General features: G+C 41.7%; 1 protein-coding gene across 2 annotated transcripts; it reads right to left on the bottom strand.

The window, feature by feature from the left end:
* Positions 1 to 2,547: 2,547 nt before the first annotated feature.
* RSBN1 (round spermatid basic protein 1) lies at positions 2,548 to 14,990 on the bottom strand. Of its 2 annotated transcripts, none has more exons than XM_071768784.1 (7): positions 14,525 to 14,990; positions 10,800 to 11,470; positions 6,649 to 6,786; positions 6,088 to 6,230; positions 5,063 to 5,230; positions 4,593 to 4,701; positions 2,548 to 4,004 (listed from the first exon to the last, which is right to left on the bottom strand). In XM_071768784.1, the coding sequence occupies exons 1-7, from the start codon at positions 14,940 to 14,942 to the stop codon at positions 3,543 to 3,545; spliced, it is 2,109 nt and encodes a 702-aa protein (XP_071624885.1). In that variant the 5' UTR covers positions 14,943 to 14,990; the 3' UTR covers positions 2,548 to 3,542. The 2 variants fall into 2 exon arrangements, with proteins under 2 accessions (XP_071624885.1, XP_071624887.1); XM_071768786.1 differs by lacking the exon at positions 14,525 to 14,990 and adding an exon at positions 12,334 to 12,943.
* Between the last annotated feature and the right edge of the window lie 137 nt (positions 14,991 to 15,127).

Genomic DNA, 15,127 nt, shown 5'->3' with positions numbered 1-15,127 from the left:
ATTCCGTTGGACTATTTTACAAAGAAATAGCGTAACAGTTTGACACTGGTGTACAGTCAGCTACTGGCAGCCGCCCCCCCGAGCCCCCCGGCCCGGGCTCCGCCACCGCCCCGTGAAACCCCCGCGGGCAGCGGCCAACGGCGACAAATACACCAGGGCCGCACAAAGCAAACAGTCTTCAGGCAATTGTACACGTCCTCTGCAGGCAGAGACCTCAGATAAATTAAAACCACAGAAAAAAAAATTCGTAGCTGCCAATCCAAGTCAAATCACGAGAACAGCGACACAGAAATCTCTTGACACGTACAGAGAAACCGCAGCCCAGGGACAGCCCGGGCCCCCCCGGGCTCGGGGGAGAGGGGACAATGGGAGGGAAACCCTTGGCCCTGCTGGGACCCAGGGACGAGGCCAAGGACGAGGTGACAGCTGTGGGGAACGCTCTGACAACCACCTTGTCCAGAGGAACAAGACCGTGACATGCAGAACACTGACAGAGCCCTTTTTCTGTATGGCAAGGTCAGTACCTGTGAAAAACGTGGTTCACAAATCCCCTGGGAACACCCCACTAAGTGTCTCGCCTCCCTGGAAGAGAAGGTGCCAGTATTTGCACACAATGACTTGTCAAAGGAGAGAGGAAACCAAAGCTAACTGGTATTTCATCTTTAAATTGTACTGTGCTCCTTCCAGCACAGCTGAGCCACTCACCTTTATGCTGTGACATTTTTATTCAATGGCCCTTTATTTAAAACAAAAGCCTGAACTCTGTATCTCACAGCTGATCACTCTTTTATTGACAGATGACTTGGTCTACAAGTAGTTCTCTCCAGCTCAAAGTGAGAGTGTTCCACATGTATCACAGAGCAGATCCTCACCGTGAAGAAATGAGGATTTTACTGACCAGTTCATCCGTAGTTATGAACTGTTCTGTATCTGGGTACTACAGAGAACCATTAGAACAAGCCATGAAATTTGCCAAAGTCTGATCATCTCATAATGTAGGTTGTTTATCAACAGATTTTTATCAAGTTTGCTCCTCTCTTTCTCCATCTTCCAAGCACTCTACAGCAGTGTCAGCAACATTCAAGTCATGTGAAGATCTGTTTATGTATTTAAATCTGACACTAGGTATTAAGTTAGTAATTGAACAGAAGACAAAGAGAGTAGGACACTACTGGTCATGTGTCTCCATCCAAAGGGATAAGTCAGAGCATTTTCCTGGTATTTCAGGCTGTAGTCACAGATTCCACTAAAGCTACAGTTTTGGAAGCCACATGAACCACTCTGGTCTTCCTCCTTTATCCATCTGACAACACACTATTAGAATTTACAGAGGACTTCCAAACTGATTCCCTCCTTATTCTGTCACCTGTCACTGGAAACAGCCAAGCTGGTCTCCAGGGAGCTCCTGCTCAGTTTGTTCTGCTGTTAAAAGTTCCATGTGCAGAGTCACTGTAGTATCTGTCAGTTCCTGAGTGATTGTGTGCAGTGCTGGCTGCCACGGAGCAGCCACCTCCCTGCTGCATCCTTACTGACAGGACCAGAGCACCTGTGTGCGGAGGGGAGAGGGCACTTGGAAGACTATTGGGCTTTATGAAAAGGAAAGAACACCCTTGGGTAACACAACCTTTGAACGTGAAGGATGAACTTAAACCACTATTGCCTGTGAGGAATTTTACTTTGCACAACCCTTAAAGCTATGAAATCCCTCTCAACATAAAAAGTGGAAATAACCCACCAGAGAACAGACGGCTCAGTTATGAACCAGCCTAGGTCATCTAGAATTTCTGCTAAGATTAAATTACACCCCTGCATGAATCACATTATTTTTCATCATAAAAGCTTTTCATTCTAACACCTTATTTACACAGATTACTAAACAAGTCACTACCACTTCAATCTGTAAATTAGTTTTAAATTGAAATATTTCCTAGTCCTCATTTTTGTACCGAAGACAATACATACATACACATAAGGAGTAATACAGGTTCTAACTAATCACTGCAGTATCTTCTGATGATTATTTTTCTATCGGTTTAAAATAGTGACCTCTACACTTGAGGTGCTAATATGTATATAAAAGCCTACACAAACAATATTGCACAAAGTAAGATTTATAATAGAGTAACATATTTTAGAGACCCTTATAAAGAGAATAGTAATAATTGATATTAAAAAGATGCATCCAGAACTAACACAGCATCTTTGCTTTTGCCTAGTCTAACATAGTGTTTCAAATCTTTCCTACCCCAGTGAGGATTAGAACAAATAACTTTATCTGGAGACAGTTTAAGTTGCACCAAAACCCAAATTGTACTCTAAATGTGGAGAGAGGGAAGGGAGAAAGGGACAGGACTTTTCCTTCTGATGACTGGAAAGGGCAGTAATAAATGAGGTGAGTGAAAGTCAAATACAGATTACACGTTAACATCCAGAAATATTGAAAGAGTGTTTAAAAACTGCTGATAGCTGACACTCTACACACTTAGCATGTGCCACTGATTTTTCCACAATACCTGGGCACCCAGAAGCTATACATGGAAACAGCAGTCCAATGCCATAATACTTTTTATTGTGAAGTAGTAATACAGAACTTCCTAGAGTAAGGACAGCCTCACTGTGTAAGTCAGTTATCAACTCTGCTAATATATTAAGTGCATCAGTACAAGGGAAATTGTGGTTCCGTTGGACACAATAAGACCTGACCAGAACAAGCTGCCAAGTTGGTTAGTATTTTAAAGCCTTAAAGTGCTCAAAGATAGCAGTTTCCTCCACAAGACTACCAAAAGGTTCTCTAATTTTGTCACTAGTCTTAATCTTGTTCAGGGAATACGTATTTTGGAAGCAAAACCCTCACACCAAACAACATAAGCAGTGCTATGAGAAGTGTTAGGTGAGTAAATCACTCCATTTCAACAGGATCAGACACTTTCTTCAGTTAATTTTACAGATCATCCTTGTAGGAACTGTAAGAAAGAGAGATCAATTTCTGTATCTTGTATAGAAACCCAACTTGTATATAAACCAACATGTCAAGAACAGACATACCAAAAAATTTCATAAATCATCAAAAGTGCTGTGCTTTCTCTTTTTTTTTTTTTCTTTTTTTTTTCTTTTTTTTTTTTTTTCTTCTTTAAGCAATTAAAATGAGATGGGAAAGTCACTTTTCAAGTCTACAAAAGCATCACTTTCTGGTAAAGATCAGAGATAAAGTAAAAGTAGGGAAATAACACTGACCAATATAGTTCAATTGTTTTATGTTCCTGGAGGAATTTCATTCTGACTTTGAGGAGATACTCAATATCTCTTTACTTAAACAGAAAGAAGTGGTAGACCACTGTTACAGGTTGTACTAAGGGGTTAAAATACAACTTGAATTTTGCATAATCTGTGTAAAAAAGATATGCTTGACATTTTTGGAATGTCACCTTTCTTTATAGAATTATAGGCAAGATTTCTCCAATAAAACATAAGCCAGTTATAAAACTATAACTTCACATCAAAATTTTAAAAAGTTGTTAAAAAAATGTTTGATTATATACATATCACACAGAAGAGCCTGCATGATCCTGTGGATTGTGTTGCTGATCAGACTCTATTTTAAAACCTCGAAGGGGCTGGGCCACCTGATCTGGTTGCACAAGTCCTGATATTGAAGAAACAGAGGAGGGGAGCACCCCTGCTGTAAGCTGTGTTTCTGTACCTGGTTCTTCTGGCTCTATTTTTACACTCACACTCTGAGGTTCACCTTCAGGCTCTCTCTTTCCAGGAACACTACTGTTCAAGCTTGAATTGCTTTCTGCATTTTGAGAAGTCTCCCCCACAGGATGATACTGTTTAAGTCTTATGTGCCAGGCTAAGCTGCAGACTGCTGACACTGTTTTGAACTGATGAATGACATTTCTAGGGATGAAGTAGATGTCATTGTCACACAACTGAATTCTAGCATAGCGAATGCCTTCCCGTCTCATTTGGTTTAGTTTGGCTTCATCCACCCATTGAACACACTGAGAGAAGGAAAGATGGGAAAGTTAGAGGGATACTCAGTTCAGAGTCAACAGTTCAGCACCCACCTATTTTCAACGTACTTTGTGTCTCAATCAGAATGGTTCTATTTAGCAGGTAAAACTTGAAATCTGAGTGAGAATTGGGCTTTTTAAACACAATTTATCTATTTTGAACATCTTAGGAGAGGGCAATGAACAGCTAAGAGTTATAGTTGAAAACAGCAGGCTCAGTGTAAGACTGCATTGTTTTGGATTAAAGGACTGAGTTTAGATGTCTTTGCAACCTAAGAGAACATCACATTAAAAAGAGCAGGAACAGGCATACCTGACTCCTTAATCAACTTCTAATTGTCACTATAGCTTATATCATGACTCACAGCATAAATGCCAGGTTGTTGGAAAGGAAAAGCAGTTGAACAAGGTCATTGTTGTAGGTCCCTTCCAAATGAACTATTCTATTCTGAAATTGCCCAAGACAGCTGTGAACTGAGGGCCACAAAAGGTCTGGCCATGCAGCAAACCTGGAAACTGTCAGAAGCTACTTCCAAAATACTGAGGAATGAGCTGTCACTAGGGAAGATTCAGTACCTGTGACACTGGAGGTTCATGGAGGTCCAACTGAAGTCTCTGCACAACATCAGTGAAGTCTTCAGCATGAAAACAAACCACATCTTTGGTTATACGAGGCTGGTCACTCCTAGAAAAAGATGAGAATCCCAGGAATTTTTAAGGTATTTGACTTATAGAGATTTATAGCTCTTTCCAGCAGAAAGTTTAACTGAACCAGTGATCTACTTTAGCTTTACACTGGGCATGAATTCTCATCACTTCTCAATACATGTATTATTTTGAAAAGGAGGTATAATTTGGGGGGTTTCTTTGGTTTTTATTTTACTTGTTTCTTGATGTGTGGTGTCCTTCAAGTTCTGGCCAGCATTTCCCGTTACAGAATTTAAACCATTTCTTTGATTTGGCTTGCTTCCCAATCAATCCCAATTAAGAGAAAACATTCAGAGTGCCCCCTCCTACCAAGAGGGATGCATTTCAGTGGCACTTACCATTCCCCAAACTGCACAGCCTTCAGGACACCAACAGCTGCTGTACTCTGCCAGTCAAACCCTTGGCCCACGTGATCAGCGTGAGCGCGTGTCCTGTCCTCAAACAGAACCTCACGAGGCTCACTGGTCCGAGGTAGGTACTGGAGATTCTTTATTTCATTCATTGATCTACAACATGATAAAAATACATAATAAAAAATGGTCCAGTCTACTGAAAAATAAACCTTTGTATTAAAATATTCTTAAAGTGCTGTGTCCTGCAGGTTTCAAGAGCAAAGTATTTTCTTCTGATTTCTTCTAAGAGTTTATTGGACAAAAGACTGAAACAAATACATCAAAGTACAATTCAAGTTATGAGACAAAACTTCATAAAACAAATCAAATCCCCTTAAAATCCTGACTGTTCACTTGTGTAGAAAGAACTCTTCTGGGAATTTCATGGTACATAAACCAGAGCTATTTTAATAGATACTGAAGTTTAGTCATTTGGGAGCATGTCCAAAAATTCTGCTTGAAGTACTACTAAAATATGTTTCCAATTCCTTATCTCCTAAAATCTGTTCTGCAGCACACTCTTTATGAGAAAGATAGCAAGTACATATGTATCCTGCAGTATTTCCTGAGGAGCTGGGCAGAGTTAAAAGTGCTTTAGCACAAGCATTAAAATGCAATACGAACAGCATAAGAATCTCTGCTGGCTTAGGGCATTCCACCTGCCCTCACCACCAAATCAGTCCTTTCCACAGAAATAAGATTAATAAAAACAAGTCGTCTCAAGGATAATAAAAAGAAATAATTGATCTAGGACATACTACTACAAAAACTGCTGAAATAAAATGACCATCACAAGTAACATACTCGTCTTATCCACTGAGCCAAGTTGAAACAAAAATGAAAATGAAACTTAAATCTGTGAATTAGCCTTCTAAAGAACTAGTTACACAATTTAGGATTTGTTCTCAAATCTAACGCAGACAGAGCTGCAATATTTTACCTTTAATACAGAAAGGAAAACAAAACATTACCGGCGGCGTTTGAAGGGCGATTTTGGCATATCAGCTGTGGGGATCATCTGCTCTCCTGGCCTCACCCACATGATGGGACCATCATCACTCTGTGACCTGCACTGAAGTCTCAGACTAGAAAGAGTGCCCCAGGGCAAAGTCATCTAAAAGACAACAAAAACAAAGCAACCCACAAAACACACATAAGACAAAACACTGGGTGAGGTAGAAAAATTCAATGATACCTTTGGTAAAACTGATTTAAATTTGCTGTCAAAAGAATTGCATAGAAACTAAGATAGGTCTGAGAGTTAAATACCAAACTTTGTTTTTAGGGAAGTAGATGATTACGTACTGCATATGACAAACTGTATTTAAATTTTTAACCATTCACACAACTTTAGGTCCCTAACTCAGTACCTTTTGTTTGGACACAGATTTTACCTCAGCAGCCCAAACAATAAGCAGCTCATCAATAGAGAAGATACCTCACGGTTTCTCATTACTCTGAAATATAAGAAACTTAGTAATCATTTAAGTATCTACAGTGCTCTAAACAGAACACCACAAGTTACTGCTTACTCTGAGAAATGGAGATTCTTCTAACATATCTAGAAATTCTGGGAAGTAGTCCCCAACTTCTTCATCCACTGCTCCAACGAGGCTGATCTGCCGCATGGGTCCTGCTCTGTAGGTGCCACAGCAGTACGTCCGATTGACCTGAGTGGTCAGAAAGACAACACCACCACAGGTTACAACTGAGAGAGATGAAAATTCATTGATACAATGCATCAGGCCACAGCTGAGATGAATCTTGGACTCATCTACATCTATTTCATCAGAGATGCCTTCAGTAACAAGCACAGAGACTGTTTAGAAGATATGCCCATAGGGTACCCCAAGAGGAAAGGACTCCTGGCTGTGCTACTGATAGGAAATACTTCTCACATGGAAATATTGCAGCCTGGTGACTAATCCAGCAACAATTCAGTACTTCCAGGCTGACTGGAGAAAAAACACCATGCAAAGTTTCACTGTGACTCAGTCTTTCAGCAGCAAGCTTAGTCTCTCCACTAATCTGTGTGGTTGGCTGTTGCTCCTACCTTTCAAACTGTAAGCTACTGAAATACATTCATTCATCACTTTCCATATGGCCAGAGCAGGTTGTACACAAATGCAGCAACTATTTGATATTAAAAGATCAGAAATTCTTCCATAATTTTTACACTCAATTGTGTGTCAGGCCCAGTTTCTCACCACTCTTCAACAGCTTCTCAGCCTTCATCAGGTGGTTCTAGTAGTGCAAAGCTACAGTCAGTCTCAAAGGACACACTGCTGCTGGTAAATGTGCAGTTTTATAGTTGTGTTCAGAAAGTGTGGTATCTTTTATAATTCCATTTATAGATGGTTGTATGAAGTAGCTTACTTTCAAGTTTTTTAGTTTTGCAGTTTAGCCAACAAACCAGATGCAGTTAAACCACTCCATGAAGTTGTTAAAGGTAAATAAGGAGAGACTAATAAAGCCAGAGTTACTGTTACTGCTGCAATTTTATCCTCTAGCAGCAACCATAGATATTTAACTTCTTAATTATCTCGCTCCTATTTCTAGAATCCTCCTTTAACTTTGTATATATGCAGTTGGCAGTTCTGCACTGATTGCACACAGTTTTTAATTAAAGACAAAGTGGGAGCCACAGATGACTGCACACAAAGCTTTATTCCTAGGCCAGCTGCTGCACCCATCACCTCCACCTGCACATGTAAAAGTTTTCACCTGAGGTCACTGCAGCTCAAGGGCTCTGCCTCCCAGCCCACCACAGCCAGCAGCAGCAGCTGAATGAGCACAGACTCACTTTCTGGTTTTGACCAGACAGATTTTATGTCCTCAGATGCTGTTAATGCTTTTTGGCCAAGAGAAAGCCAAGTCTCCAAATTCTATTAGAACATTACTGGTAAAGGCTTTTATCTAACAAAGGGAGCAGTTCCATCAGGAAGGCAGAATGAAGTTCAGAGTAGTAGTGTTGGAAAAGCACAGTGTTAAGTGCATAGTTCTGAGCACCTTCAAGTGTGAGAACCAAGAACTGAAATCCTCTGGTCATTCAGCCAGTTACATTTAACTGCCTCCATTATTACAGTAAGTGGAGACAGATTACTTTCAGATGAGATTTGTTCTATTGGAACCATCTGTTGAGATTCCCTAGTATTTCACAGGTGTTTCTCAGAAGTTAAAATGAACTGTGATGTTTTTAGAGGGAATGAAAAACTAGATAACATTTTATTGTATTGGAATGCAATTAAAAAAAAACACATTCAAGAGATATAAAGGAGACACCAGAAATATTTTAAGGAAATCTTGGATTTCAATGTTTTGGTAATTTTAATAGAACTTAAAGAAATATATACACTTGAGAATAAGTTCAAAGAAAGGTTACAAACTTCTGTTCAGTGATCTGAGTCCTGAAAGCTCTTAGTCCTATGAATAGCTCCAAACTGAAATTTAGATTTAGCACTAAAGTATTAAAACAAATGAGCCAGAGCCAATGCAAGCAAAAAATCCAGATAACACCAAGGCTTAATTATTTTAATATACTAAACCCAAACACTTATGCTACAAGTATACATCGGAGTGCTTTGTTATAAACATTGTTTCCATTGTCCTCATTGTTCTGAGAACAAAGGAATTCAAGGAAGTTTATTATCACTTGATTTTCATGAAGTCTTCCTGATTAAAGTCCTTATTTTGAACGGGAGACACTTCCTACTAAAACTGTTTATCTGAAAAGGTACACAAACCAGCTGAATGTTATATAAGCCAAAGATCACATTAACTTTCAGTTAACTTGCAGTTTACAGATCAAAGTTTGATTTCTTGATACCAAGTCTCTAGGACTCAAGACCTAATGCTTGAAATCATCCCTTTGCCAGTGTGGTTCAGTATAGCAAACAGGTTCACAAATTCACAAGGTTCAGCCTAAAAGAGGGATGACTTAACTGAGTATATGCAATTAAAAATTTCAGTATTACAGCATACAATGCTGCAACATGATTAATCTGCAAAGACATAACTATGAAGGGCTTTTGTATCATACAGCTTCTCATATAGGAAGGTTCAAAAGTGAAACTTACCTAATTCCTCCACACTGCTGCCACAGAATAGCAGTAAAATAGCCAGACTTATCCTACTCGTGGTCTCTTAATCAGGACATTTTATCCTTCTCTATCTAAAGACAAACTAGCTTGCAAGACTTCCACCAGCATACAGCTACTACAGTTGAATCCACTCAATTTAAATGCATCAGTTTTAAACTAGAAACTTTAGCACCACCTATGTTCTCTGAAGAGTCCCATTTCAGACATCTCAAAGAGTTTTGAAAACTATTTGTTTTCTGTGTGTGAGCCACTCTAACATACCTCAGACAGAGAGGATTAACCAGGTCACGCTGAAGCTGGGTTTAGAGAAGTTTTAGACCAACTGAACCTTATGTCATGACTCACTCATAATCAAGTTTAGACAGTACATAAAATGGAATTAATTGAACAACTAGCAGAGACTAGAACCCAGTAAAGCCTCTTTTTTATTACCATACATCCTTCACATATGTATTTATAGTATAAACTACTCATGTTCACACAACAGACATCCACCAAGAAAAAGTGAAATTGTTAAATATCCAGTTGGCACTGTTAAGCCATTTTAGGGGGTGACCACATCTACTCAGAGTGCAATCACAGTGCCAAGGAACATAAGAATCACTGATACTTTAAAGCCTAAACTGTGGGCAAGCTTCACTTCTGCAGAGCACACATCTGTATTGTGCAAAAGTATCTTTGTTGATAGCAGAGGTTTGCTCAGACTGCTTCTGGAGTGCTGTGCACTCTGATGCAGCTCTCACAGCTCAAGTTTTACTTTAACCAAGACACAGAAGCTGCTTTACACTAAGTGCTGCAGCAGCTATTAATTGTAAAGCATTTATAAGCTAAGTGTCAGAGTTACTAATTAAATGGTATCTATAATAAAGGCTAAAAAATATTCAGACACTGCAAGTGACCATGCAGTAATCTTCTGTAAAGCAGTAACTGCTTTCTCAAACAAACCTTGCTTAAAAGCATTTGGCAAACTCTGGGAAGATCAGAGTTTGCCACCACATCACAAGTATTACCACTTCAGAATCTGCTGCTAGAGAAGGCCTGTTCCAATGGGATTGAAGTGTCCTCTACTTCAGTCTCAGGCTCTTCCTTCAAACAGGTGAACTAGTAAAAGTAGTGAAGGTCTTGAAAAACCACCTCAGAAGTAAGCAGCAATGTGAGCTGTTCTCAGCTAAACAGGAAGAGGTTTTACTGCATGGGAAACAAATGTATCTACACTGTAACGTTTCTGTATGTCCACAGATACCTCTGAGCTTGGTCACAAGCATCAAATCCAAGGGCTGTTCCTGTGGGAATCTTGAAGTAACTAAGCTATTAATGCTGCATTCATTTAAGTTACAAGGGAGATAGTTTATATATGACCTTGACTTCCATGGTGGGCTTGAAGTAGGAAAGTTTAAATACACAGCATCAGCTACTGACAAAATTAAGACATCAGAAAAACTTGTGCAGTGGTCCAAACATCATCTTTTTTCAGCTGCTCAGAAAAAAATGTGTGCCTCACCTATTTTAGGCCACCCCTGTTCTCAATGAGATTAAACAAATCTAGATGTTGTACAACTTTCATGTCTTTAGACAGTTCTTACCTGAGAGTGAAAGTTTGAAATTGTTGTTGTTTCAATGTCCTTCTTGCCCAAAATTTCCATTTTCACTGGAGTGTTAGGAAAGTTAAAAGCAAAGTAATCCAGGAAGTCTGGTAAATAAGCAGCTGCTCCATGTACTATGGCCAAAGCATAGTAAGCTGCATTTTTATCATTTTCACTGAAGGACAACGCAAGAAACTCTTCTGCAAATCTCTCCATCTCCACTGGAGACAAAAATGAGAGTTCATCCATGTAAGCATGAAGTACCAGAGCACCACCATTGGACTGATGTTCCTCATGAATGAAATTACTGAATTTAGTGCCCGTTTTCAAGAAGCTGCTGCGAACAGAATGCTCCTGGTGTGTCACAAATGGTGTTTGTACTCCCTGTGGTATTCGATATTCCTGCATACCCAAATTCAGTCTGCAGAGCTGCTCATCCTTCAGGTATCTGAAGGATTCCTTGTTCATTTCTAAGTTATCACACTGTCCTTGAGAAGGAGTCTCTTTGTCGATGCGAGTGAGTCCAGCACACACAGTCTGCACTTCCTTGTTGTACATCTTCAAGCGTTTCCCCCTCATGTCTTCCCGGTGTTTCTTTTTCTTTTTTTTCTTTATCTTCTTCATAATAAGACTGTCAGCTCTCTGGGTTTTGCCATTTTCATCTGGAGTTTCTGGCATTAACAATAAAGAGAAGATTAGAGTTCTGCACCTGCAGCATATTCACCCCAAAAGAATTAAGAGCTCTCATTTGCTAAAGTTATCTATTCCCAGGAAGACTGAATAATATAATGCCTTGATTTTACTTACAAGATTTAATTATACAACAAAAAAATGCAGTATGAATAGTAATTATAGAAAAAACCTCAAGCTTAATATTTTAGAAATATTTCATTTTTAGTAGATTAAACAGTAAAACTTTCATTACAGAAGACTTGCCTGATTTTAGATACACAATACAGAAGCAAAAGAGCATAACTGAAGAGGTACAAGAAATATTGTCATTTTAGAGGTAAAAATACTTAAAGTAGTTAACTTTCTGGACAAAAAAACCCCAAAAAACAAAACAATCTTAGAATGCTGATTGTTTATATTAAAAGAGCTGAATCATCACATCCACATCTCCAGCTACCTTTTGCTATTCTTACAGTTGGTTATTCAGTTAATGCAGAGATAATAATTAGGAGTTTGTTGTGGGTTTGGGTTTTTTTTTTGGTTGGCTGGTTTTATTTTTTTTTGTTGGGTTTTTTTGTTTTGCTTGATTGTTGGTTTTTTTTTTTAAGGTTACTCAACCTGTAAAAGGCTAAAGGCTGAGAAATAAAATGTAAAGAAGTAGTTCTGTTAGGCAAGAGGTAACAGTTTAATTGCTCATCTTTTAAGAATAAAAATTAATTCAAATAATATTTAGCAAAGTAGTTTGAAATCTTGATTGTCCAACTGTTTAAAAACTCAGTTGTCAAGACAAGATTTTAATCTGCCTGAATGAAAGAACTCCCTTATGCCAACAACGTGCATAAACCTCAGAGAGCCACATTACCAGGACAGCTACGGGGATCAGAACAATCTGCTGCTGAAGGGAACATCTGCCTGGAAGATGCAATAGCTAAAGTTTCTCAGTTCCCAGGATCTAAGACAAAAGGTGTAATGATAAATACATGCATCTTCAAGTTAGTTCATCCAACCACAGTATTTAACTATACCATTACTAGTTTGCTCTGCAGTACAGGTGGCTGACCTTCCTAACAGCCTGGTGTAATGAACAGAATTAGTCATGAAGCAAAGAAAGAATTGATTGCTTAATACTAACTTTGTACAATTGTTTTAAGACCTGAAATACAAGTTTTCACCGTGCTGCTGTTAGCCCTTACAACAAATGCCCTTATTTTTACATTACAGCTAGGGAAACCAGGAAGAGAAAGGCAGTAGCACTTGTTTGGGTAAGTCAGCTGGAACAGTTCTTGGAATAAGCTTTTCTGGAAGTCTCAGAAGTTAAGCATGCATAAGCTTACTCAGTCACTAAGCTCTCAAGTACAGATACTGCTTTACTAACTGCAGTGACACATTAATCACACAGACCTTAGTTCTGGTCAGGCCAGAGATTCCAAACTGAAACTAAACAAGAATACTATGCCACCACTTCCCTGTAAATGTTTCTAAGTTAATATTTGGTTGTTAGCCCTGCTACTACACTGAGAGTAACCTCTGTGTTATATGAAAACAGACAGTGACATTATGGCAATGCCTGACAACCTTAAAAGAAATACAGTTTTAATCATTCCTTTAAATAAACGGAAAGCCTCCAGCACCTCAAAACCAAAGAAAGTTACAGCCAGGTCATCATCCTGTGGGCTCCAACAACCAATAAGTCAACTACCCTAAAACAATTATAAATCACATAACTGAACATACTAGTATCACCACTAAACAGAAAAAATACTGAAGGTATCAGTTGCCACCTGTGGCCAAAGATAACAATAGTACAGTCAAAAAATAGGCAGTTTAGTTAGATTATACATAGAAATAAAAACTGATAGTGAAAGACAGGAAAAGAAATCCAGAAATGCACTACACATGCAGTCTAGGACAAGTCATGAAGAGATCCAGAATTTGAGTTAGCAAGCAGCTTTGCTGTGTAAATCTGGAATTCTGATGGTAATTTTAACAGTGTTTATTAAAAGAAGGCCTCATTTGACTGCTGGGATAGAACTGACATACAGTGACACTCCCAGTCTACAAAGATATACTACTGTAGTTTTATCAGCAGTTGTCAGGCTAAAGTTAAGACATTTACAATCCAGCAGCCTCTGTAGTCACTATTCAAACACAGTGGTTTAGAAGCATTTAACAGTAGTGAAGAGTCTCCCCCACAATACTTTTGTTCATCCTTAAGGCAGTATTATCTGGAATTTAGACTCTAGACCTAACACTTGTAGGCAGGTGCATCTTTGGTACCATATCTTCACATATACTCCTGGAGCATAATTCACAACATATTGTTATTACAGTAGCTTTTGCAATTGCTTTTTACCTATACTGCTCTCACCAAGAGGCTTTTTACTATCACACATTTGTGAGAAAAACAAAACAGTCAATTTGGTACGGTTAAAATAAGTGACAACACCCTGCCTACTGCCTAAAGCCAGTGATGTTTTGGCCTTCTAGTTAGAGAAACCTTACAGCATTTATTTTATTGTTAAAAAATAAAGAAATAATAAAAATCCACCAAAACAAACAAGAAACCAGCTCCTGAGTCCTAATACGCGTCAGTACAAGCAGAGGAGGCAGAGAGCTCTGCTACCAGAGCTCCAGCATTCGGAACCCGCCGAGGGACGGACGCTCCGACAGCAGCAGCACCAGCGCCGGGGCCGCCCCCCGCAGAGCCTCGGGGCTCCGTCTCCCCGCACCGGGCGGGCTCCCCGCTCAGTCCCGCGGTGAGGCGGCGACCGGAGCTGCTTCAGGCGCGGAGCCGCCGCTGCCCCACACGGAAGCGCCCGGTCCCCTCCAGCAGCGGCTTTTACCCCCGCTCCCGCCTTCGCCCGGCGGCCGAGGCCGAGCCTGCGGCTCCCCCGCACCGCACCCCGCAGCCCAGGCAGGCGTTACGAGGCCGCGGTCGAGCTCTGCCGGGGCCGATCCGTTGCGGCCGAGCGGCCGCCAGGCGCCCGCGTCAGGGGCCGGCCCGGGTGCGCGGGCGGCAGCCGGTCCCCGCGCCGCGCCGCTCCGCTCCTCACCTCGCTTACTGGGCCGCCCGGCCGCCGCGTCCGCGGGGCTGCCCCGCCTCGCCTTCTGCGGCTGCCCGACGGCCGGGCGGCCGGGCTCGGGGCCGGCGGCGGGGCGATGCCGGTGGTGGTGGTGGTGCCGGCGCTCCTCGAGCGCGGCGGGCGGCGGCAGGCTGAGCGGGGAGAAGGTGAAGAGCCCGGCGGCGGGCAGGCCGGGCAGGGCGGCCGGGGGCAGCGGCTCCGCCGGGCCGGGCCCCGCCAGGAGCTGCTGGCTCAGCCGGGCCCGCTTGCCGCCCGCCGCCTCGCCGGGGGGGGCCCGCCGTCGCCGCCCGCTGCCGCGAGGCCGGCCGGGCCGGTCCCCCGAGGGTAGCGGGGGCGGCTCCTCCGGGGCCCGGGACACTGCGCGCACCGCAGCGACCTGCGCAGCCATTTCACAGTCTCCCTCACACACATTTAAATGGCCCGAGCGCCCGCCCGCACCGCGCAGGCGCCGCCCGACGCCCCCTGGGAGATGTAGTTCCGGCGGCGGGCGGGAAGTGCCGTCCGCTCGAGGGCGCATGAGCGGGGCGGGACCGGGCGGGCGGTGCGAGGCGTTGGTCACGTGCCCGGGCGGCG

Source organism: Heliangelus exortis, chromosome 25 (genome assembly GCF_036169615.1).
Source record: "Heliangelus exortis chromosome 25, bHelExo1.hap1, whole genome shotgun sequence".
Lineage (NCBI taxonomy): Eukaryota > Metazoa > Chordata > Aves > Apodiformes > Trochilidae > Heliangelus > Heliangelus exortis.
The sequence above is the reverse complement of the archived record's forward strand: the minus strand, read 5'-3'. Positions and strand labels throughout refer to the sequence as shown.

What these genes read in the sequence shown, in the direction of transcription:
- RSBN1 (XM_071768784.1), bottom strand. Translation starts at nt 14,942, where the DNA reads ATGGCTGCGCAGGTCGCTGCGGTGCGCGCAGTGTCCCGGGCCCCGGAG. An exon ending in CGGGCGGCCCAGTAAGCGAG is followed by an intron (nt 11,471 to 14,524) that starts GTGAGGAGCGGA and finishes TGTTAATGCCAG; the next exon opens with AAACTCCAGATGAAAATGGC. An exon ending in GCTGTGCAGTTTGGGGAATG is followed by an intron (nt 4,702 to 5,062) that starts GTAAGTGCCACT and finishes ATCTTTTTCTAG; the next exon opens with GAGTGACCAGCCTCGTATAA.